This window comes from Sorex araneus, chromosome 2, assembly GCF_027595985.1.
Source record: "Sorex araneus isolate mSorAra2 chromosome 2, mSorAra2.pri, whole genome shotgun sequence".
NCBI classification, from domain to species: domain Eukaryota; kingdom Metazoa; phylum Chordata; class Mammalia; order Eulipotyphla; family Soricidae; genus Sorex; species Sorex araneus.
Window position 1 is genome coordinate 262,763,538 of NC_073303.1, and position 22,788 is coordinate 262,786,325.

Genomic DNA, 22,788 nt, shown 5'->3' on the forward strand with positions numbered 1-22,788 from the left:
CCCACATGCAGAGCACATGCGTCACCCACAACAAGAGCAGAGAGCACAGGCCAGGCTGCCTGGAACTACCACCAAGGCCCTTTATTGAGTCGACACGGGTTGAGGGTGCAGGGGGGTCTCGGGGGGCTCCTGGGACCCCCGTGATCCACACAGGAGCTGGGCGTCGACACAGCACCACGGGTGAGGTCCCCACGGGCTCTCCCACCCTGCCCTGAGACAGAAGTGCAGGAACCAGCTCAGCACGGGCGACCGCTGCCCCCTGGTGTCCCCGCCAGCAGGGGACACTGAACCTCTGCCCAGGTCCGCTCACCACTGGGGGGTGGGGGGCTGGGGCGTGGAGAGTCAATGGGCAGTGGGCAGCACCGCGGGCCAGGCTCGAGGCCCATCCGAGGGGCAGGCAGGGTGACGGGCCCCTGACAGGTGGGAGCCGGGACTGGGAGGGGGAGTGTCACACGCAGACTCGCAGCACAGTGCTCATGTGCCTCCTGGGGACTGTCCCCAATCGGCGGCTGGCCAGGAGGAGTCCCGACACCAGTGCTCTGGCCCTCAAGCCCTCGGGGAACATGCCCGGCAGAGGCATCTAGAAGCAGTCCGACGTCACAGGCACCGTGACGGAGCGCCAGTCTTGGGACCCCCGGGGACTGGCGGCCAGCGCCACGCTCCCCGCCCGCGTGGGGGGCCCCGGGGGAGCCGGGAGGGGACACAGCAACCGTGCTGCGTTCAGACGTGGCCATGCGAGGGGCCTGGCCCCACCGTGCTCTCCCTGCACCGCGGGGACCTGGCCGGGCTGCTGGTGCACGTGACAGCTACACAGAGGCACCGATGGGGTGGATGAGGACAGGGCCGTGGCCGGGCTGGAGGAGCTCGTCCAGCGCCTGGTAGGTGCCCACCGCAAAGCCCAGGAGGCCCAGGAGGCTGATGAGCGCGTCCTTGGCGAGGGTGAGGGGGCTCAGGCCCTCCGCGGAGAAGGTGGCCACCTCCAGCAGGGGCGGGATGATGAGGGCCAGCGCGCTGCTGCTCACCGAGCCCACCAGGGCCAGGACCAGGTCCAGGCGGGGGATGAGGATGGCCAGGACACCTGCGGGAGAGAGGACGCGCCGTTCAGACGGTGGGGGCTGCCAGCGAGACCCCCTGTGGCCAACACGCATGTACACACGTACCTATGCACACGCACACAGATGCACACGCGGATACAGGCGGGACCAGCGAGGGGTGGTCGGCAGTGACCCCCACGGCGGGATGCAGGAAGGCGAGAGGCCCCCACAGGCAGAGCTGGTGCCACCCCAGCGGGACCCTCTAACCCGAGGCGTTTCTAGGAGTCACAGGTGGGCGGAGGTCGGGCACGTGTCCCCGGGGCCCAGTGTGTGTCCAGCATCGGCAGAGCACCCACTGGCCTGACACCTCATGCCCGGCTCAAGCCCCGCCGGATGGCACGTGGGTCAGGACGTGTGCCCTCGTGTGGGCTGGGCGGCCCCAGCACACAGAGACCCCACACCACCCTGGCCCGAGCAGGCCTCACGGACATGTGTCCCCAGCTCGGGTCCCCAGGGCGGCCCAGGGGTGAGTGAGTCATCCCGGGCCAGGTGACGAGCAGCAGGGCGCGGGGTGGGGTGCGCCTGGGCAGGGTCCCGACTCCCAGGACAGAGGGAGGGGGAGGGGGAGGGGAAGGGGGAGGGGGCAGAGCAGGTCAGAACGAAGGTGGGAGGGGACAGTGGAGGGCGGGAGCGGAGGGCACTGTCCAGGCCCAGGGGGACTGCAGGAAGGGCTGAGCACACAGCAGGGGGACAGGGAGAGGCCGGGAGGGGGACAGGGAGAGGCAGAGAGGGGACAGGGAGAGGCCGGGAGGGGGACAGGGAGAGGCCGGGAGGAGGACAGGGAGAGGCAGGGAGGGGGGAGGCCAGGAGGGGGGCAGGGAGAGGCAGGGAGGGGACAGGGAGAGGCAGGCCGGGAGAGGCCAGGAGGGGGGCAGGGAGAGGCAGAGAGGGGACAGGGAGAGGCTAGGAGGGGGGCAGGGAGAGGCTGGAATAAGCGGGAGGCAAGTGGGGAAGCAGGAGAGAGGCTGGGAGGGGACAAGAGAAAAGCTGGGTGGGCTGGGAGAGGGGTGGGGGCAAGGCAATGGGGCAGGGGAGGCCAGAGGGGGCACGAGCCCCAGCAAACCCACACCAGGTCCCCCAACTGCCTCAGGAAGGCAGCGGCTCATCCCGGGGGCGGGGCCACACAGGGGAAGAACAGCCTCACCCCACCAGGGCCAAGGGCAGCAAGGTCACAGTTCTGCCCCAGGGAAGGAGACAGGAGGGTGGGAAGGGAAGGCCCAGACACCGAGGTCACCAGGCTGGGGAGGTCACAGGGACAGGTGTCACAACCCATCTGACCCTCCTGGCTCCAAGCCCGCCCAAGAGCTACTGGGAGGGTCGGAGAGTGGCCTCCATACACACGGATCGCCGAGAAAGACTGAGATAAGAGCCGGGCTGGGAAGGTTCTAGAAGGTCCTTCTAAGGGTTCTATGCTGTCCCCAGGTGGCCCCCTGGGGTTCTAAACTGTTCCCAGGAGGTACCCCAGGGGTTCTAGACTGCTCCCATGAATTCCCCTCTGTGGTTCTAGGCTGTTCCCAGGAGACCACTCAAGGTTCTAGGCTGTCCCTGAGGTTTCTAGACTGTTCCCAAGAGGCCCCTGGGGAGTTCTAGACTGTTCCCAGGAAGGTCTCCCAGGTGTTCTAGACTGCCCCCAGGAGTCCCCTCTGGGGGTTCTAGACTGTTCCCGGAGGTCCCCTGGGTTCTAGACTGTTCCCAAGAGGTCCTTGGGGAGTTCTAGACTATTCCCAGGAGGCCCCCTGGGGAGTTCTGGACTGTTTTCCTAAAAGGGTGTTGACTGTTCCCAGGAGGCCCGTGGAGGTTCTCCTCTGTAAGTCTCTAGATGGCTCCAGGAGGCTCCTCTGGGGTTCCAGATGGTTCCCAGGTGGTCCCTTTGGGGATCTAGATGCTTCCCAGGAGGTCCCTCTGGGGTTCTAGACTGTTCCGCGGTCCCTCTGGAAGGTTCTGGTTGGCCGCTGCACTGCTCACACGCGTATGGTCAGCACCTGCCCCTCCGGCCCCTTCACTGCACTGCCCGATTCACTGCTGTGGCCAAATGCCCGCCCTGCCCCCGAGAGCCAGCGAGCCTGTCTGTCCCACGCCAGGGCATGAGGGGCCTCCCCCGGGTCCTCGTCCCCAGGAACCCGTTTCCAGGGGCCGCGAAGAGGAGCGTGGGCCAAGGTTCCCCACGGGGCCTCAATTCCGGCACACCCCAGGCCTTCTGACCCAGCACAGTCCAGCGGGGAAACCACTGTCCCCGAGCACTGCCCGACCCCCAGGGCAGGGAACTCCGCGCACCAGCACCGGCTTCTCTCCGCCTGCGGCTCTGACACGGCCGCCCGCACCCTCCCCGCCCGGCGGGCACCTCCCCCGAGCCCTCGCCGCGGTTCCCGTCCCGCGGCTACTCACAGGTGAGGCAGACCAACGCGGTGCGCACCAGCAGGTCCACGGCCAGCTCGCAGCCCGCGGACACGCGGGCCACGAAGAAGGGCACGAGGATCTGGGCGGGGACGTAGAACTGCAGCGCGAACGTGAAGAAGATGCCGAAGGAGTAGAGCAGCTTCACCGCCTGGTACAGCCTGCGGGGGCAGGTCTCAGGGCCGCACGCCGCCCCGCCTCTCCCTAGGTCGGGCCCCGGGGGGCAGCGTGCCGGCAAGGCCCTCCCCACAGTGCCGCCACCCAGCCCCTGCCCTCCTCCCACTCCCCCTCGTCCCCGGGGCCGGCACGCACCAGCAGCTGGGCAGGTTGAGGGTGATGCTGGCCTGCACGGCCGCCCCGAACTGCAGGTAGCCCAGGCAGCCGAGGCTGAGGTAGAGGGCCGTGACGAGGCCCATACCCACGTACAGCAGCACCGGGAACCGCCACGGCTCCTTCATCTTATTCTCCAGGGGCAGCACCTGGCGGGACACAGGGCAGGTGAGCAGCGCACCCCGCACCCGGCACCCCGCACCCAGCTGTGCTCACCACCCAGCACCCCGCACCCCGTACCCTGCACCCAGCACCCAGCTGTGCTCACCACCCCGCATCCCACACCCCTTACCCCACACCCAGCACCCAGCTGTGCTCACCACCCCGCACCCCGCACCCCGTACCCTGCACCCAGCACCCAGCTGTGCTCACCACCCCGCACCCCGCACCCAGCTGTGCTCACCACCCAGCACCCCACACCCAGCACCCCGCACCCAGCTGTGCTCACCACGCCAATGCCTTCGAAGGCAAAGATGGCCGTGCCGAAGAAGAGAGGGTACGTCTTCCACAAGGCCACCAGGGGCAGGGCACGGGGGTCTGGGATCCTCTGGGGGAGAGAACAGACTGGAGTCCCCATGGCTCCGGGCAGCTCCCAGCACCTCGGGGGCCTCCGGACAGCCAGGGGTGGGGCCAGGGAAGGCAGACGGGCCTCAGGTGCCTCATGGCTCAGGGCCAGCTCATCTCACACCCGTCCCCCGGGGCATCTCTCACCCACCCCTGGGGGCTCTGACAACCTGGGCCTGAGCCCACTGCCTACTGGCCGTCCTCGGGGCTGGACACAGGGACGGATCACGGAGGGTGGGCGGCCGCGCCCCTCACCTGCAGCAGCCGCTGGTAGATGAGCACGAGGCTGAGCAGCATGCTGACGTTGGCCAGCGTGGACAGCACGGCCAGCACGCGCAGGCTGCGCACGAACACCAGCAGCACCAGGAAGGGCAGCAGCGCCAGCATGTACAGCCGCGTGTCCATGGACGGCGTCAGCACCACCGTGGCGTTGCTGTGGCAGTCGCTGCTGGTGGCGTTGGCCGCCTCGACCACCTGGGGGCGACGGGGGCCTTGGCACCCGGCCGGGCTGGGCCCTCCCTGTGCGGCCAGGCGGGCAGCAGGGACCCCCCAAAAGTGCTCGCACCTGGGTCTCCAGTTGGACCGGGGCGAGGCCCGTATTCAGCGCCTGGCCAGGTTCTCTCCCCAGCCCACTCCCCGGGGCCCAGCTCTGCCCAGCACTGCCCAGCACTGCCCCCGCGGCCAGCCTGGCCACAGAACTCACCTGCTTGATGTTGACAGCCAAGAAGACAAAGTAGACACAGCAGAAGCCGAGCTGCGTGATGACGAGGAAGAAGTCCACCACGCGCCTGCGGGAAGGGACGCCGTGAGGACAGAGACCCGAGGCAGGCTATAGCACCCGAGTCTGCAGAGAACCCAGACCCCGGGGGCCAGAACAAACTGCCCCAGAGCCCCACCCGAGACCCCCCAGCCGCTGGTCCCCTCTGCCAGAAACCTGGGGTGGGACCCTCACAGTCTCCTAGGATTTTCCGGAATGTGGACCCAAGAACAAGCTGTTTTGACCTCAGCCCCTCAGCACAGCTGTGCACCGGCCCCACCCTAGGGAGCCGAGCATTTTGGGTCACACCCGGTGATGCACAGAGATTACTCCTGGCTCTGCACTCAGGAATTACCCCTGGCAGTGCTCAGGGGGCCATATGGGATGCTGGAAATCGAACCTGGGTCGGCCGCGTGCAAGGCAAACGCCCTACCTGCTATGCTATTGCTCCAGTCCCCCGAGCAGCTCTTGAGGGACTATGCTGCATGTGTGTGTCGGACAGACGGGGCGGGTGGAGGGCGTGGCACGGGGTGTGAGCACGTGTGTATGTGTGTGTGTGTGTGTGTGTGTATGGCCTCATGGGGGTCTGCAGGGAGCATTGTGCACCCACCACCAGCCCCCAGGCTGGAGAACAGCACAGTGGGCAGGGTGTTGGCCTTCCACGGGGCCAGCCCAGGCTCGATCCCTGGCACCCCAGAGGGGCCCCGAAGCTGGCCAGGAGTGATTCCTGAGTGCAGAGCCAGGAGTCAGCCGAGTGCCACCAGAACACAAAGGCTGGTTGTAGCAGGATCTGAAGGACCACCCGGCTCTGCCCGCTCCGTGCCAGGACCGTCAGGGCAGCACCGAGGCCCCAGGCTACGTCCACGACACCAAGGGCGGCAGGCCAGGGTCAGAGCCGGCACTCACCCCAGGCTGCCTCCTGCCTCCCATCCCACTCCCTACGGAAACACCCCAAATGGTCCCCCAGCACCATCAGGAGTTGTTGGGAGCCCTGGGGGCTTCAGGAGCCTGCCCACTCCGAATCCAGTTCACCTGGGGAAGCCCTGCTCACCTTCTCCGCCCACTTGGAATCCCGCCCGCCCACCCGGTGAAGCCCCACCCACCCAGAACACCGCCCACCAGGGAAGCCACGCCCACCCCAAGTTCCACCTACTGGGGAAGCCCCACCCACACAGAATCAGCCCATCTGGGAAAGCCCCACCCACTCTGAATTCCCTCCACCCAGGGAAGTCCCTCCTCCGAGCCCCCGCCCACTTAGGGAAGTCCCTCCACCCAGGCCCCGCCCACCGCCAAGTCCCACCCACCGGGCCCTCCACGGGAAGCCCCGCCTACCCCAGGTGGCTTGGCAGCCCTCACCTGCCCCACTGGGCGTGGTTCTGAAGCCAGGGGCTGGGGCAGGACTCCAGGCCGTACATGACCGCGTCCCCGTAGTCCACGAAGGGCTTGTTAAGCCTGGGAGGGAGAGCCCGTGCACAATGAGCTGGGGTCAGGGCCGGAGGCACGGGGCACTGGGCACGCGGTGAGGGGCCTCACCTGTGGCAGAAGTGGTGGGCGCACTTGACCAGGAGCCCCATGCAGTGCACGGCCACCACGCCCATCACCAGCAGGCTGAGCGGGCCCACCTGGGTGCAGAGGACAGCGGCGTCAGGGGCTGGACAGACAAGGGCAGGGCTGCAGGGCCAGCAGAGGCCCCGGGGGAAGCTTTCCTCACTGAGTCAGAGGACTCTCTGCACACAGGTGCACAGGCAAGCACGCGCACACACAGGCACACACATGCACACACAGGCACACACACATACAGGCACACATGCACATATGGGCACACACACATACAGGCACGCACATGCACACATACAGGCATGCACATGCACATGGGCATGCATGCATACAGGTACGCGCATGCACACATGGGCACGCATACATACAGGTACGCACATGCACACACGGGCACGAACACATATAGGCACACACATGCACACATACAGGCATGCACATGCACATGGGCATGCATACATACAGGTACACACACACATGGGCACGAACACACATAGGCACACACATGCACACACAGGCACACACACAGGCACGCACATACACATATATATGCACACACATGCACACATGCACAGACATGTGTACATAGGCACAGACAAACATACATAAGGTGCACACAAACACACGGGCACAGACAAGCACACCTAGACACACACATCTGCATGGACACGCAGATATACATACAGGAACAACAGACAAGCACAGGGATCCACATGCAAGGCACACACCTACACACATGCGTACACATACATACATGCAGGGATGCACATGCACAGTCATACATGCATGTAGGCAAATAGGTACATGCACACATGCCGGCACACACAGGAACAAGTACTCATGTGTAGGCCAACACATGTGCACACATGCAGACACATGTACAGGCCCGCACTTCCAGGCACACAGGCCCACGCTGGCTCGTGCTGCCCTGCAGAACCTGGGCAGGGCCGGAGCTCACCAGGATGCCGGCGTTCTTCACGGCCAGCGGCAGCCCCAGGAGGCCAGTGCCAATGTTGCCCTTCAGCAGGTGGACCAGTGTCTGGAGCCATCTGGGAGGCACGGAGGGCAGGAGGGACATCAGCGCCACGAGCACCAGCTCGGCCTGTGCCCAGCAGGCCCCAGGCATCCAGGAAGGCCCGGGGCAGTGGGTGTCCAGTGCAGGCTGCCCGTCCCGTGGTCCCCCACTCCCCTCCCATGTCCAGTGCAGGCTGACCCCTGGGGGCCCTGCCACGGAGGGTCAGGGGCGGGTGGGGCCGGGGCCCGAGAGGCTGTGTCCCCATACACCCCACCCCCTCAGGAGCGGACCATGTGGCCCAGGCAGACAGGAGGAGGGCCCTGGGAGTGGACAGGTGGGGGCTGTGCGGGGCAGGGGGAGGCAGGATCTGAGGGTGGGCGGGACTCACGTGGTGCCCTGGGTTCCCCCGAGGCGCTGGTAGGAGCCGGGTGGGGTGGCATGGCTTGGGTCTTCTGACGGGGTCTCCTCGGGGCTGGCGTCGGTTGAGCTGTAGTCTTGGTAGTCCTCCCGGCGGAGGCGTTGGGTGGACATGGTGGCTGTGTGGACAGTGTCTTGGGTAAGGGAAGGTTCTAGACTGCCAATGGCTGCAGCAGCCACACCCCCGGTCTGTGAGATGGTCACGTCGTACACCCCTCGCAAAGGAGCAGCAAAAAGATGCCCACCACACTGACCCACTGACAGATGCCCACCACACTGACCCACTGACAGATGCCCACCACGCTCTGACCCACTGACAGATGCCCACCACGCTGACCCACTGACAGATGCCCACCACGCTCTGACCCACTGACAGATGCCCACCACGCTGACCCACTGACAGATGCCCACCACGCTGACCCACTGACAGATGCCCACCACGCTGACCCACTGACAGATGCCCACCACACTCTGACCCACTGACAGATGCCCACCACGCTCTGACCCACTGGCACACACCCAGGAGTCCGGCCACGTGGGTCCATTGTGCCCTAAAACGTCCCCTACCCCCATGGCTCCCGGGAGCAGGTGGGTGGGGGGGTCTAGGAGCACCAGGAAACCAGCAGGGTGGATGGGGGGCCTCCCTCCGTGGGTCAAGGCTCAGGGTTGCTCCAGAGGAGAAGCCACGGCAACCTCACATCACAAACCCTGCCATGGAGATGGGGGAGGGGCAGCCCCCACCCCACAGCTGGACGCTGAGCCCGGCCACCCTGGGAGTGGGCAGCCTCTATCCGGCCTGGGCTGGGCCTCTGAAGAGACAGAACACAGCCTCCCCGACCAGAGACCCCACACGGGGACCACGCCCAGGAGGCAGGCTGCCCGCTGGGAACACAGGTCCAGCCTGCCCCGCCTGGCTGAAAGTCAGCGAACCCACTGGCCGGAGGGAAGTGAGCTGGGCCTGAGGGTGCAGCAGCCCCTCCACCCCGCCTCCTTCCGGAAGGCAGAGAAAGGAAGGAACAAAGAGAAATAACCCCACTGCATGTTGCCACAGAGCCCTGACAAGGGACAGGCACGCCCGGGTGGGGATGGAGGGATGGACACTTGCGGGCGGGGACAGAGGGATGGACACTCCAGGCAAGACAGAGGGATGGACACTCCAGGCAGGACAGAGGGATGGACACTCCAGGCAGGACAGAGGGATGGACACTCCCGGGCGGGGACAGAGGGATGGACACTCCCGGGCGGGGACAGAGGGATGGACACTCCCGGGCGGGGACAGAGGGATGGACACTCCCGGGCGGGGACAGAGGGATGGACACTCCCGGGCGGGGACAGAGGGATGGACACTCCTGGGAAGGGACAGAGGGATGGACACTCCTGGGAGGGGACAGAGGGATGGACACTCCTGGGAAGGGACAGAGGGATGGACACTCCTGGGCGGGGACAGAGGGATGGACACTCGCAGGCTGGGACAGAGGGACGGACACTCCTGGGCAGGGACAGAGGGATGGACACTCGCAGGCTGGGACAGAGGGATGGACACTCCTGGGCAGGGACAGAGGGATGGACACTCCTGGGAAGGGACAGAGGGATGGACACTCCTGGGCGGGGACAGAGGGATGGACACTCGCAGGCTGGGACATAGGAATGGACACTCGTGGGCAGAGACAGAGGGACAGACACTCCTGGGTGGGGACTTAGGGATGGACACTTGCGGGCAGGACAGAGGGATAGACACTCGTGGGCAGGGACAGAGGGACAGACACTCCTGGGCGGGGACTTAGGGATGGACACTCAAAGGCAGGACAAAGAGATAGACACTCGTGGGCAGGGATGGAGGGATGGACACTCCCAGGCGGGGACAGAGGGATGGACACTCCTGGGGGCAGGACAGAGGGATAGACATTCCCGGGCAAGGACAGAGGGAAGGACACTGCCGGGCAGGACGGAGGGAAGGACACTGCCGGGCAGGATGGAGGGAAGGACACTGCGGGGCAGGACGGAGGGAAGGACACTGCGGGGCAGGATGGAGGGAAGGACACTGCCGGGCAGGATGGAGGGATGGGCACTGCGGGGCAGGACGGAGGGAAGGACACTGCGGGGCAGGACGGAGGGAAGGACACTGCCGGGCAGGACGGAGGGACCGCCGCCCGCCGGCAGGAACGGACACTCCCGGATAAGGACGCTCCGGGCAGGGGCCGCGTCTGCGCCGGGACGCAGTGCGGGCGGCGGTGTCCGGGGTCTCTGCAGCCGGGTGCCCGCGGGCGCAGCGCCCGGCCCCGCCGTGCCCCCGCCCCGGGCCCCCGCTCTCGGCCCCCCGCCCGCTCCCCGCGGCCCCCGCGCCCCCGGTGCCCCGGGTCCCCGCGCGGACGCGCACTCACCGCTCCGCCGCGCCGCCGCCGCTTCCGGGCCCGTCACGTGACCGCGCGGCTGTCACGTGCCCGCGAGCCGGCCGCAGCGCCCCCTGGTGCCCGCGCGCGGCCCTGCAGCCGCGGCCAGGACGGGCGGGCGGGAGCGTCCCCGGGCACAGCCGGGCCCGGAGCGTCCCCGGGGCGGGTGCAGGGAGGGAGGCGCCCCTGCCGCACGGGCTGCACGCAGGGGAGGGTGCGGGGCCGCGGCCACAGCCAACCTGGCACCTCCCACGCCGGCCAGACTGGGCTGAGGCCAGCTGGGCGCCCCGCGCAGCCCGTGGGCGCGACGCTGTGGCCGGGCATGTGGGCGCCGGCCTGGCCGGGTCCTGCCCCGGCCCGCTCGCACCCAGCCGGCCACAGCACCACAGCCCTGGGGAGCGCCTCGCCTTGCACCCGCTGGTCCAGCGCTCCAGTCCCGCCCCCCAGGGCCCCCTGAGCCACTCCCGGGAGTCCTCCCGAGCCAGGAGCCAGGAGTCAGGAGTCAGCCCTGAGCACCGCTGGGGGGGGGGGCACCCCCAGGAGAATCAGCCAGCTGCAGGCAAGACCACGGTGGTCTGGGGCTGGAGCGCAGCACAGTGGGGCGGGCGTTTGCCTTGCACGCAGCTGACCCGGGTTCGATCCACGGCATCCCATAGGGTCCCCCGAGCACTGCCAGGAGTGATTCCTGAGTGCAGAGCCAGGAGGAACCCCTGAGCATGGCCGGCTGTGACCCCGAAAGCCTAATAATGACAAAGCTATTTTTAAAAGACCACAGTGGTCCACACGTGACACCCTCGCGCAGCCCACGCCTGAGCCTGGCCGCCCGGCATGCCCGCGGCCAGACCTCAGGGCAGGCGGGAGGACCGGACGCTCGGAGACACACAGGTAGCCAGGAGCAGGCAGGGACAGTGCTGGGGCAGTGTTTGCTGCAAGTGGACAGGGACCCCTCCCAGCCGGGCAGGCCCCTGGCCGGAGCAGCGAGCAACGGCGGCAGGCAGGGCTGCTCCACAGCGCCTCCTGCTGGTGACGTGGGCCGGCACTAGCGCCCGGCTGGCCTCCACCCTGCGCCGTCCAGCGGCTGGGGACTGGGGCGGCATGGAAGGCTCCATGGTGGCTGTCCATGCTGACAGAGGGGCCCACAGGTGCAGACCCTCAGCACACAGGCACCAGCGTCTTGGCCACACGGGCCCCAGGGGCGGCCCCCAAGGGGGAAGCAAGGTTTTGGGGCTGTGCCCAGGGATCCTGCTGCACTGGTCCTGGGCGGCTCAGGGCTGGCCCCGGGGGTGACGGCCACACCAGGCCACACACCCCACTGGGGACTCACCACGGGGGCCAGGTGGGCCACGTCAAGACTCAGATGACAGACTGCCCTTTGGGCCAGGCCCTGTGGTCATTCTGCTCTCGCCCTGCGAGGGGGTCAGGGACGCTGGTGCAGGGCAGCACAGGGCACTGGCCAGCGTGTCTGTCCCGAGCAGAGCTAATGACAGGCCGAGAGCAGGGAGAGCCCAGGACAGCTGTGGCCACAGAATTCCACCCTCGGTGCCACATGCCAGGGTGCCCGCCCTCTAGGCACCAGTGGGCATCGCTCCCTCCCTCTCTCCCTCGCCCTCCCTCTCTCTCACACTCTCTCCTTTCCCTCTCTCTCCCTCTCCCTCTCTATCTCTCTCTCTCCTTTCCCTCTCTCTCCCTCTCCCTCTCTCTCTCTCTCTCTCTCTCTCTCTCTCTCTCACACACACACACACACACACACACACATACACACACACACACACACACACAGACCCTCACCGTTAAGGGTGAGTAAATGCCCCTTTTTCCTGGCTTAAGAAAATAGGAGCGTCCAGGGCACCTTAGGAGCCAGAGTGAGGGGTTGCTGGGGATGAAGAAAGGAGGAGGGGGAGGAGCAAGGGGAGGGGCAGGGGGAGGGGAGGGGGAGGGCAGGGGGACAGGAGGAGGAGCAGAGGAGGAGGGGGGTGGCCGTCTTGGACTGGCAGTCCCTCCTGCCCTGTGACCTCGGCGCCCTGCTCCCTGCTCCCCGTCCCTCCGCAGACCCCAGGGGAGCCCTGTCCCTCACCTCCTCCTGGGCACTGCCCTGCGCCCGCCGGGTGCCTGCTGCTGGGTCCCTGGAGAGCCCCAGCGGCCCAGGTCCCCTGACCACAGGAGGAGTCCCCCCGGGCGCGGGGCGGGGCCTGAGCCGAGGGTCACAGATCACAGTCACCTGCACGCAGCCGCGTCCCCACAGCCCCCGTGCCCGCCGTCCTAGCACCATGTCCGGGAGCAGCGGGAGGCCCCAGGGTGCCGGCACCCTCAGCCTGGACCTCGTGGGCCCCACGGCCAGCAGCGAGAAGCAGCAGCAGCCAGAGGACGCGGGCTGTGGGGACGCCAGCGCCTGTGAGCAGGGGGGCGCGGGGAAGACCCAGGGAATCACGTGAGTGACCCCCGGCCCGCAGGACTCTGGGGCCCCGTGGGCAGACTGGGCGCTGGGGTCCCGTCCCCCACCCAGCAGGAGGGGGAGGCCGAGGGGCGGCGGGGGGGCAGTGGGGGGCCAGAGCACGGAGGCAGAGGCGGACGGTGGGAGAGAGAGGGACTTCAGCCTCAGTTTCCCCCGTGAAGGGTGGTAGCCCCAGGGCAGCCAGGCCCTGAGGGGTGGCCTGGGAGGGTCTTTATCTCACAGCCCCCGGCCCTGAGCAGCAGGAGGGCGGGCACCACCCAGCCGTGCCTCCCGCGCACAGACAGCCCCACCCCGGCTGCGAGGAGAGGAGAGGTCACAGGGGTCACCGGGATGGAGGTGCCGCGGCCGGCCGGGCTCCACTTGGCTGAGTCTGAGCCCAGCAGATTGCCCAAGACCCCGGGAAGTTTCCAGCCTCCCCCGACCCGCTGGGTTGCAAAACAGCCTCCCCGGAGCCTGGACGGGAGGGGTTCTCTGACCCCAGCCCCCCCAGGGCCGGGGCAGGGCCGGGCAGGGGGCGGGCGGGCGCCGGGCACTGCAGAGGCTCCACGCTTGGTGCTGTGGTGCCCCTCACACCCCTGCAGTCTGGCCCCCACCCCTGCATCCTGCCCCCCACCCCTGCAGTCTGGCCCCCACCCCTGCAGCCTGCCCCCACACCCCTGCAGTCTGCCCCCACCCCTGCAGTCTGCCCCCACCCCTACAGTCTGCCCCCCATCCCTGCAGTCTGCCCCCACCCCTGCAGCCTGCCCCCCACCCCTGCAGTCTGCCCCCCACCCCTGCAGTCTGCCCCCACCCCTGCAGTCTGGCCCCACCCCTGCACTCTGCCCCCCACCCCTGCAGTCTGACCTCACCCCTGCAGTCTGGCCCCCCCACTGCAGTCTGCCCCCACCCCTGCAGCCTGCCCCCCACCCCTGCAGTCTGACCCCCCTGCAGCCTGCCCCCCTGCAGTCTGGCCCACTGTTCAGGGCTCTGCCCACAGTGCACCTGTCTGGCTGTCTGAGGGAGGAAGTGACACCCGCTCACTTCCAGCCAAGTCCTGGGGGCTGAGAATGTGCTCCCAGACCCACGGCCAGGGCACTGCGTGCTTCGGGGACATCCCAGGAATGGGTCCCTCCCCCAGGCCAGTGAGGCCGGCCTGCCCTGAGCCCTGAGGACAGTCCCTGTGGGGGGCAGTCCTGGCCCCCAGAGGCCCAGACACATCAGGACACCCCGAGACCCTGGCAGGGTCGCCACCCGGACCTGTCCTGAGGGCACGCGGAGTGGGAGTGGGAACCACCCGACAAGGAGGCCTGGCTCTGCCCCCGCACCCCTGCCCCCTCACCCATACTCGTCCCCTCACCCCACAAACTGCCCCCTCACCCGTACCTGCCCCTCACCCCACACCCCTGTCCCCTCACCCCACACCCCTGCCCCCTCACGGCACTCCTGATGCCTTACACCCATCCCCTCACCCCGTCCCCACATGCGTCCCTCACCCCCACCCCGCCATCCTGCAGAGAGTTCCAGGCCTTGGTGCACCTGGTGAAAGGCAACGTGGGCACCGGGATCCTGGGGCTGCCCCTGGCCATGAAGAACTCGGGCGTGCTGGTAAGATGGGGGGGCACAGCCTACAGTCTAAGGGGCAGGGACTTCCCGGGGGTAGCTTGTTACAACGGGACCCCCGTGCCTCATCACCTCCTCCCCACTCCCCTGCAGGTGGGCCCCATCAGCCTGCTGGCCATGGGCTTTGTGGCTACCTACTGCATGCATATCCTGGTCAGGTGTGCCCAGCACCTGTGCCGCAGGTGAGGAGGGACCCGTGCCCCTGCCCAGACAGGCAGTGGCGCCGCGGGAGGGGGCCGGCAGGGATGGGGCCTCAGCCTACCCAGCTCCCGGGGGGCCCCTCTGTGTGCTGAGTGGACTCTGCCCGCCCCAGGGTCACCGTCCTGAGCGTCAGGCCCCTGGGGGTGCACAGCCAGGGCCAAACACGCACACACACTCATGTGCTCAGACACGCACATGCTCTCCCACGCACACGCTCACCTATGCATGCTCATACACACACATGCTCACACAATACAGTCATAGGCAGATGCTCTCACATGCACGCTTATGCACATGCTCATACATGCATGCTCACACATGCTTGCTCACACGCAGACATGCAGGCTCACATGCACACACACATGCTCACACACATGTTAACATATGTACATGCGGGGCTGGAGAGATAGCACAGCGGGTAGGGCGTTTGCCTTGCACGCGGCCGACCCGGGTTCAAATCCCAGCATCCCATATGGTCCCCTGAGCATGGCCAGGGGTAATTCCTGAGTGCAGAGCCAGGAGTAACCCCTGTGCATCGCCAGGTGTGACCCAAAAAGCCAAAAAAAAAAACCCTATGTACATGCTCACACATATGCACATACACATGCTCACACACTTGCTCACACGCATGTTCACATATGTACATGCTCACACACACATGCTCACTCACATGCATCGCGCTGGCGCCCGTGCTCTGCTCTGAGCCTGGGCCAGCCTTGGGAGGCCCTCTCGCCCTCAGCCCGCCCGTCCCGACTCTCCTGCAGACTCAACAAGCCCTTCCTGGACTACGGGGAGACAGTGAGGTACAGCCTGGAGGCCAGCCCCAACGCCTGGCTGCGCAGACATGCACACTGGGGCAGGTGTGCAGGGCGGGGCAGGGACGGGGCGGGCCAGCACACTGGGGCAGGTGCGCGGGGCCGGGACGGGGCCCCACCCTCCCCTCCCCCTCTTCACACACCCCTGCTAGCTGTTTTCCGTGTTCCCCCATGCCTCTCCCCATCTGAACCTGCAGGGAAGCGCGGGGCTTGGCGGCGTCTGTGGGCAGGGGGGGTCCCTCCAAGGGCGGGCTGGCAGCCCGATGGCAGGGCAGTGGGGGTCCCAGCTGAACGGGGATGACTAGGGGCCGCCCTCCCGCCAGGCGCACGATCATCTTCTTCCTGGTGGTCACCCAGCTGGGCTTCTGCTGTGTGTACATCGTGTTTCTGGCCGACAACCTGAAGCAGGTAGCACCCGCGTCCCTAAGAGGGGCCGTGGGGAGGAGCAAGGAGTCGGGGCCGGGGCTGGGCTTCTGTCCACCCCTGCCGGGCTGCTCGCGGGTCCTGGGATCTGCTCCAAAGCCACGTGGTGCAGGGGAGCAAATTTGCTACTTCAGGCCTGTCAGCCCCACAGCGCAGGAAAGAGGCGGGGGGGGGGTGGGGTGGGTGGCGGGGCCTAGCGGTCGGGGTCTGGCGGTCGGGGGTCTGGCGGGGGTGGAGCCCGGTGGGCGGGGCCTAGCGGGGATGGGCGGGGTGGAGCCCGGTGGGCGGGGCCTAGCGGGGTGGGGCTCAGCGGGGCAGAGCTGGGCGAGTGGGCCCCCTTCCTGCAGTGGCCCCCAGACGCAGACACCAGACCGCACCAGAGAGGGGCCTGCTTTGCACACGGTTGACCCGGGTTCCACTGCTGGAACCACACCTGGCCCCCATGCCGCCCCACCAGGAGGAAGCCCTGATCTCTCCCGGGTGTGGGCCCCAAACCAAACGCCCCTCGGCTGCCACAGCTGGTCCTCGTGGCCCAGAAGCCCCTCCCAGGGAGCAGAAGGCTGGGGTGCACGCAGAGGCCACACAGGCCCCATGGACGGTCGACACAGCTCCGCTCGTGAACCAGGGCAGCCCCTCGCTCCCCCAGCCCAGGGTCCTGACCAGATCCCCCACGCAAGGGACTCGGGGTGCAGACCGGCCCCCCACCAGCACGGGGAGGCGGGTGCAGCTGGGCCCCCTACATGCACGGGGACACGGGTGCAGCTGGACCCCGTACATGCATGGGACATGGGTGCAGCCGGGCTCCCCCACGCAAGGGGCTCGGGGTGCAGACCGGCCCCCACCTGCACGGGGAGGCGGGTGCAGCCCCCTGCACGTGCCCAGAGGCCCCCGCTCTGCAGGTCGTGGAGGTGGCCAACAGCACAACGGCTGACTGCGGGGCCGGGCACGCGGCCGAGCCGGTGCCCACCATGGACTCGCGCCTCTACATGCTGGGCCTGCTGCCGGCCCTGGGCCTGCTGGCGATGTTCCGGAACCTGCGCGTGCTGACCGTGCTCTCGCTGCTGGCCAATGCCAGCATGCTGGTCAGCCTGGCCATCTTGACCCAGTACATCGTGCAGGTGAGTGACCCGCCACGGTCGGCCCTCCCGCCCGCGCTCACAGCTGGCCTGCGCTTTTTCCACTCAGGGCCATCCCTGAGCGGAGCCGAGGCGCAACCCGGGGCCAGTAGGAGCAGCCATCCCGGGCCCCACTCCCGCCTCCTCCGGGCAGAGGAACCCCACCGCCATGCAGAGCCCCCAGTGACCTAGGAACTGGCCCCGGGGGCCCCCACAGAGGAGGAAACAGCCCACAGCCCAGCCCTGCTGCCCCCAGCTCCCTCCGGCCCCTCACACACGCTGATCTTCACAGACAAGCCTCTTCAGCGTGCAGCGCAGGGCCCCTGCCTGGGTAGGGCCTGAGTCCACGCCCCCGCCCCGCCAGGTGTGACCCCCAAACCCTGAGTGTACAGCCCAAGTGCCCAGGCACGCAGTGACCCCAGCGGCCTGTGTGCCTGGCAGGGACTCCATGTCAGGGTCAGGGGGTCTGGGGAGCGAGGCCCCCCCAGAGGGCTGGACTCAGGCTGCAGGCCACAGTGGTCACCCCACACCGGCCCGCTGTCCCCCTTCACAGGGCTGGAGCAGGTCCCTGCAGCGGGCCGGGGGCAGCCTCACTCACAGGATCCCGGGGTGCCCACGCTGCCCCCACGGCTCACGGCACTGTCTCGGGATTCTGGCCGCAGCCGGCGCGCGCGTGCACACGGCCAGCCCGGGTTCCATCCCCGTACGGAGTCAGCCCTGCGCACCAGCAGGCTGGCCCGAGAGACAGACCCGGGAGGCTCTGGCCCCTCTCCCAGCGGGGCCCCGCATCCCTCTCTCCACAGGACATCCCTGACCCCGGCCGGCTGCCGCTGGGGTCCAGCTGGAGGACGTACCCGCTCTTCTTCGGCACGGCTGTGTTCTCCTTCGAGAGCATTGGCATGGTGAGTTCATTGGCATGGTGAGTTCCGGGTCCACGCCCGGCCCCACGCCCACGGGGCTGGGGTCCCACCGGCGAATCCCGTGCCCACAGGTGCTGCCCCTGGAGAACAAGATGAAGGACGCCCGCCGCTTCCCGATCATCCTGTCGCTGGGCATGGCCCTGGTCACTGTCCTCTACACACTGGTGGCCGTGCTGGGCTACCTGCGCTTCGGGGATGAGATCGAGGCCAGCATCACCCTGAACCTGCCTAACTGCTGGTGAGGGCAGGGGGGAGGCCTGCGGGGACCCCAGCCAGGCCCAGGGTCAGCTCAGACAGAACCAGGGCAGGCCCTGGTCACTGGGGGTCCGGGCAGCTCCACCTCTAAGGCCTCCTCACCCACCAGGCCCCACCCCAGCGTAGCGGAGAGCAGCACCCAGGGGCCAAGGGCCCGTCACCCCCTAGCTCCCTGGTCCCCCCCATCCCCGTCCCCCCCCCCGTCCCCATCACACCCACTCATCCACTCCTGGCCGCCTAGGACCCCGGCCCCGGTCCCCAGCACGGCCCTCCATCCCTGCCACACCCCTGGCCTTCCAGTCACGCCCGTCCCCACCCGCCTGGGGACAGACCCACCATGCAGGGCTGAGAGTCGCTTTGGGGTGCAGGACTCCTCCCGTGGCACTGGGCCCCCCGGGAGGCGCCCCACGGCCCTGTGCCTGCCCTGCCCGAGCCCGCTCTGCCCGCAGGCTGTACCAGTCTGTGCGTGTCCTCTTCGTCCTGGGCATTCTCTGCTCCTACGCGCTGCAGCTCTACGTCCCCGCCGAGATCATCGTCCCCTGGGCGCTGGCCCGGGTGCCGGAGCGCTGGGCCCTGCCACTGGACCTGGCCGTCCGCCTGGCCATGGTGGGCCTGACGGGTGAGTGCTGGGCGCAGGGGCCACTCGGGGGGGGCTCCAGGAGGCAGCTGCCCTGTAGCCTGTGATGACCCAGGAGCAGGACAGACTCCGGGATGCCCCCGGGCAGGGCCACTAAGGGGCTCCACACGGTGATGAGGGCAACACTAAGTCGCTGGGGTGGGGAAGCCCTGCCCGCGTGTCCCCGGACTGCCCTCCCCGGGCGTCCCTCAGGGCCCTGCACTGCGTCTCCACGTGGACGTCCTGGGCCGGCTGCCTTCCAGGGGGCACGGGGCACGGACTGGGAGGGGGCTCGGGACTAGCCCGGCTGGGCAAGCCAGGGCAGGAAGCGGGCTGCAGGGCCTCTGCACAGCCCCCTGCCCCCCTTTCCAGCCACGTGACGGCCACCCCCGCTGTCTGTGAAACCCCAAGCCCCCGGCAGCGCTGCAGTAGCGGGAGGTCACCTGCCCCTTCTGCAGGCCAAGAAGGCCACCCCAAGAGGCGGTGCAGGTCCCCCGGCCTTTCCCCCACACCTGTGTCCCCTCCCCCGCGGCTCCAGGGGAGAAATTCCAGCCTGTGCACTGCCCCCCACACACCTGTGCAGGATCTCCCTGGCCAGGGGCTAGAGCCATAGCACAGCGGGGAGGGCGTTCGCCTTGCACGCAGCCGACCCGGGTTCAATTCCTAGCATGCCATATGGTCCCCCGAGCACCGCCAGGAGTAATTCCTGAGTGCATGAGCCAGGAGTGATGACTCTGCATGGCCAGGTGTGACCCAAAAAGCTAAAAAAAAAAAAAAAAAAAAATCTCCCGGGTGAGTTCCCTGCTCAGCTGCAGCTCAGCCCCGCCCCATTGTAAGACCCGCCCCCAAAGAGGCTCCGCCCCAGCGCAAGCCCCGCCCCAAAGAGGCCCCGCCCCAGCGTAAGTCCCGCCCCGGAACTCCGTCCTGTGGGCAAGTCTGGAGTATGTGCACACATGCACGCGCACACGCAGCTGCGCACAGGGATATCCGGAGACCTGGGCATCAAGTGCCCCTCCCAATGGCACTGCCGCCCCCCATCGGAGTCGGGGGCTCTGCGCATCCTTGGTGGGAGGAAGCGGGTCCCCCTGCGAGGCCCAACCCGCGTCCCTCCGGCCAGCCGGCGGCTCCCCCACCCCAGCCCCCGCAGGGCATGGCCGGGCATCCGGGGCATTCACGGGCCCCCCTGGGCCAGGCCGTCAACACCGCTCCCCTCCTGAGCCCGAGTGCGGGCGGTCAGCACAGTGGTCACACTAACCCCGGGAGCCCAGTCCACACGGGTTCCGTGCCGGGGATCCTGTGGGATCCGGGCTGACCCGTCTCTCCCGCAGGCGTCCTGGCCGTCCTCATCCCCCGCCTGGACCTGGTCCTGGCCCTGGTGGGCTCGGTGAGCAGCAGCGCGCTGGCCCTCATCATCCCGCCCCTGCTGGAGGTGGCCACCTTCTCCTCGGAGGGCCTGAGCCCCCTCACCCTCGCCAAGGACGCGCTCATCAGCCTCCTGGGCCTCCTGGGCTTTGCGGTGGGCACCTACCAGGCGCTGGACGAGCTCCTCCGGCCGGAAGTCCCCTCCGCCAACTCCACCGCCCTGGTGCACTGAGACCCTGGGACCCCCACAGCCCCTCACGGCAGACCCCTCTGCGCTCCGCCCCCGCCCAGGAGCTGGGACTCGTCCCCACGCCGGTGCCCCCCCCCCCCCCCGCCCCGGGCCACAAGAGCCGCCGGATTCTGCGCAACTTTGGGGCAAGGCTTCGTCGACACTGACCCCGAGGCGGCCGGCGGCCGGGGCGTGAGCACGGCTCCCCTCACTGAGGGGACAGGGCGGGTAGCAGGCCACGAGGGTCGCGGGCAGGTCTGGGTGCCAGCCACAGAGGCGGGTCAGACTCAGCCCTGCCCAGCGACTGGGAGGGGTCATGCTGATGACCAAGGCTCAGGGGCCCCCCTAGGACTCTGGGGAGGGGGCCTGCAGGCCGGGCCCACGCTGTCCCCGGAGCTCCTTCTGTGGAGGATCCTGGTGGGGAGACGGGACCCCCAGGCCAGTCCCGCGCCCGCTGGCCCTCTGGTTTACAGAGAGTCCCAGGGGCCTGGAGCCCGGCAGGGGGGAATAAAGCCGGGTTGAGGTGGTCTGGGTAGTGATGTGCCGTCCACACTCGTGCAGCGCCCCTCCCCCCGCCCGGAACAGCCGCCACACCCCGGAACTCTCTGCTCACAACACCGGAAACGCCGCCTGCCCCCACCCCGCAAATGCCGCCCCCGGGCGCTGGATGCTGCAGAGACCCCCCTCCCGCTCCCCACAGCTGGTTCGGACCTGATTTTGCCGGGCGTGTCCAGAGCCCTTTGGCCGTGTCGTGTCCCGGCACAGGCAGGGAGCCGGGCTCCAGCGCGGCGAGAGGCTGGCGGGCCCCTCCACTGAGGGCAGGGGCGGCAGGTGCAGAATGAGTGAATGAACGCAGGAGTGAGTCAAGACTGAGGTGGGCAGTGAATACATGTCTGTGAACGGCTGAAAAGTGAATGAATGAGTGGAGAGAAGGAATCTGTGAATGAGTGAATGAATGAGTGAGGGAGTAAATGAGTGAGTTGTTGGTTGGATAAGAGTATAAGAGAGGGTGAGTGGACGAGGCTTAATGATTGAAAACTGAGTGTGAACAAGTGACTACGCGGGTGAGTCAATGAATAAATGCATGAACGACTAGTGAGTGAACGTGCAAGTGTGGGTGTGTGAGCCAGCGTGACGGGGTGACTGTGTGAGTGAGCAAGCAAGCCTGAGTGGGTGTATGAATGCGTGAGCGTGAGTGGCCGGGTGTGTGGAATGAGTGTGAATAAGTGTGAGACAAGGTGAGTGAATGAGTGTGAGTATGTGTGTGTAAATGAGTGAATGTGAGAGCGTGAGACGGGGTGTGTGGATGAGCGAGTGTGAGTGACTGGTGTGTGGATGAGCGAGTGCGAGAGACTGGTGTGTGAAGGAGCGACCTGAGTCCCTGTTACAGGCGGGTGTGAGAGAGTGAGTGCGGGGAGAGGCGCAGGGACCCACGAGCCGTTCCGCCCCTTGTCACGGGCTGGGCTTTCCAGCCCATGAATGCAGGGCGTTTCCTGGGGAGGCCAAGCGGTCAGCGTCCACGCTGGCCTGACCGCGCAGTGTCACGGGACTGGGGTGGGGGGTGGGGAGCGGCTACAGTAGACAGGACACCCGGCAGGCGGGAGGAACCGCTCAGATCAGGGCGGGCAGGCACACAGCGCCCCCTGCTGGCCTCTCCCAGCTGCTCAGCGTCTGGCCCCTCCCCTTCTCCCAGGGCCCCCTTCCCACGGTGCAGCAGCGGGGTGGGCTGAGACCCTCTGTGTCCTGGTCAGCATGTGTCCACGCAGCACCGTGGAGCCTCAGGGCCCCCGCGTGCCCGGCCCCACGCCCTGTCTGCGGCCCTGAGGGGCCACGCGCACATCCCCTGCCACGTCTCCGCGGGGTCTATGGGACCTTCCCGACAGCCCCACACCTGGACATGGTCACTGCAGCTGCAGGGCCTGGCCGGGGACCGGGGGGGGGGGGGACGCCATCCTCGCTGGGCCCTGCTCTGGGGCCAGGGCCGCTTCCCGTGGGCCAGCTGCGCCCACGGCTCCCGGGCAGCCAGACAGCAGGCCCTTTGTGTGTGCTGCAGGAGGGACGCCCAGGGCGCAGCTGCGACAGGCCTGGCCCGCAGGCCTCCCCAGCCCTGGACACACCGTCCTCCCCGACACCCACTGTCCTCCCCGACACCCATGGTCCTCCCCAGCCCTGGACACACGGTCCTCCCGACACCCACCATCTCTCCCCTGGTCACCCACCTTCCTCCCACCCGCTGCGTCCTGAGACTCGGCTGCGGGCCGCCTGCGCCACTGTCCAGGCAGACTG

The 22,788-nt window shown here is 67.8% G+C and overlaps 2 protein-coding genes across 3 annotated transcripts; one reads left to right on the forward strand and one right to left on the reverse strand.

The window, feature by feature from the left end:
- Window positions 1-64: 64 nt before the first annotated feature.
- On the reverse strand, window positions 65-10,599 carry LOC101558788 (proton-coupled amino acid transporter 1). Of its 2 annotated transcripts, none has more exons than XM_055128614.1 (11): window positions 10,507-10,599; window positions 8,097-8,244; window positions 7,652-7,742; window positions 6,673-6,761; window positions 6,496-6,591; window positions 5,086-5,170; window positions 4,638-4,856; window positions 4,267-4,365; window positions 3,801-3,967; window positions 3,480-3,649; window positions 65-1,078 (listed from the first exon to the last, which is right to left on the reverse strand). In XM_055128614.1, the coding sequence occupies exons 2-11, from the start codon at window positions 8,237-8,239 to the stop codon at window positions 807-809; spliced, it is 1,431 nt and encodes a 476-aa protein (XP_054984589.1). In that variant the 5' UTR covers window positions 8,240-8,244; window positions 10,507-10,599; the 3' UTR covers window positions 65-806. The 2 variants fall into 2 exon arrangements, with proteins under 2 accessions (XP_054984589.1, XP_054984587.1); XM_055128612.1 differs by having other exon boundaries at window positions 5,086-5,185.
- A 2,183-nt stretch (window positions 10,600-12,782) lies between these two features.
- LOC101559061 (proton-coupled amino acid transporter 2) lies at window positions 12,783-20,994 on the forward strand. Its single transcript, XM_004611584.2, has 10 exons — window positions 12,783-12,943; window positions 14,461-14,551; window positions 14,660-14,748; window positions 15,532-15,627; window positions 15,906-15,990; window positions 16,905-17,123; window positions 17,924-18,022; window positions 18,112-18,278; window positions 18,745-18,914; window positions 20,240-20,994. Exons 1-10 carry the CDS (start codon window positions 12,783-12,785, stop codon window positions 20,503-20,505), a joined length of 1,443 nt encoding a protein of 480 aa, XP_004611641.2. The 3' UTR covers window positions 20,506-20,994.
- The last annotated feature ends 1,794 nt before the right edge of the window (window positions 20,995-22,788 follow it).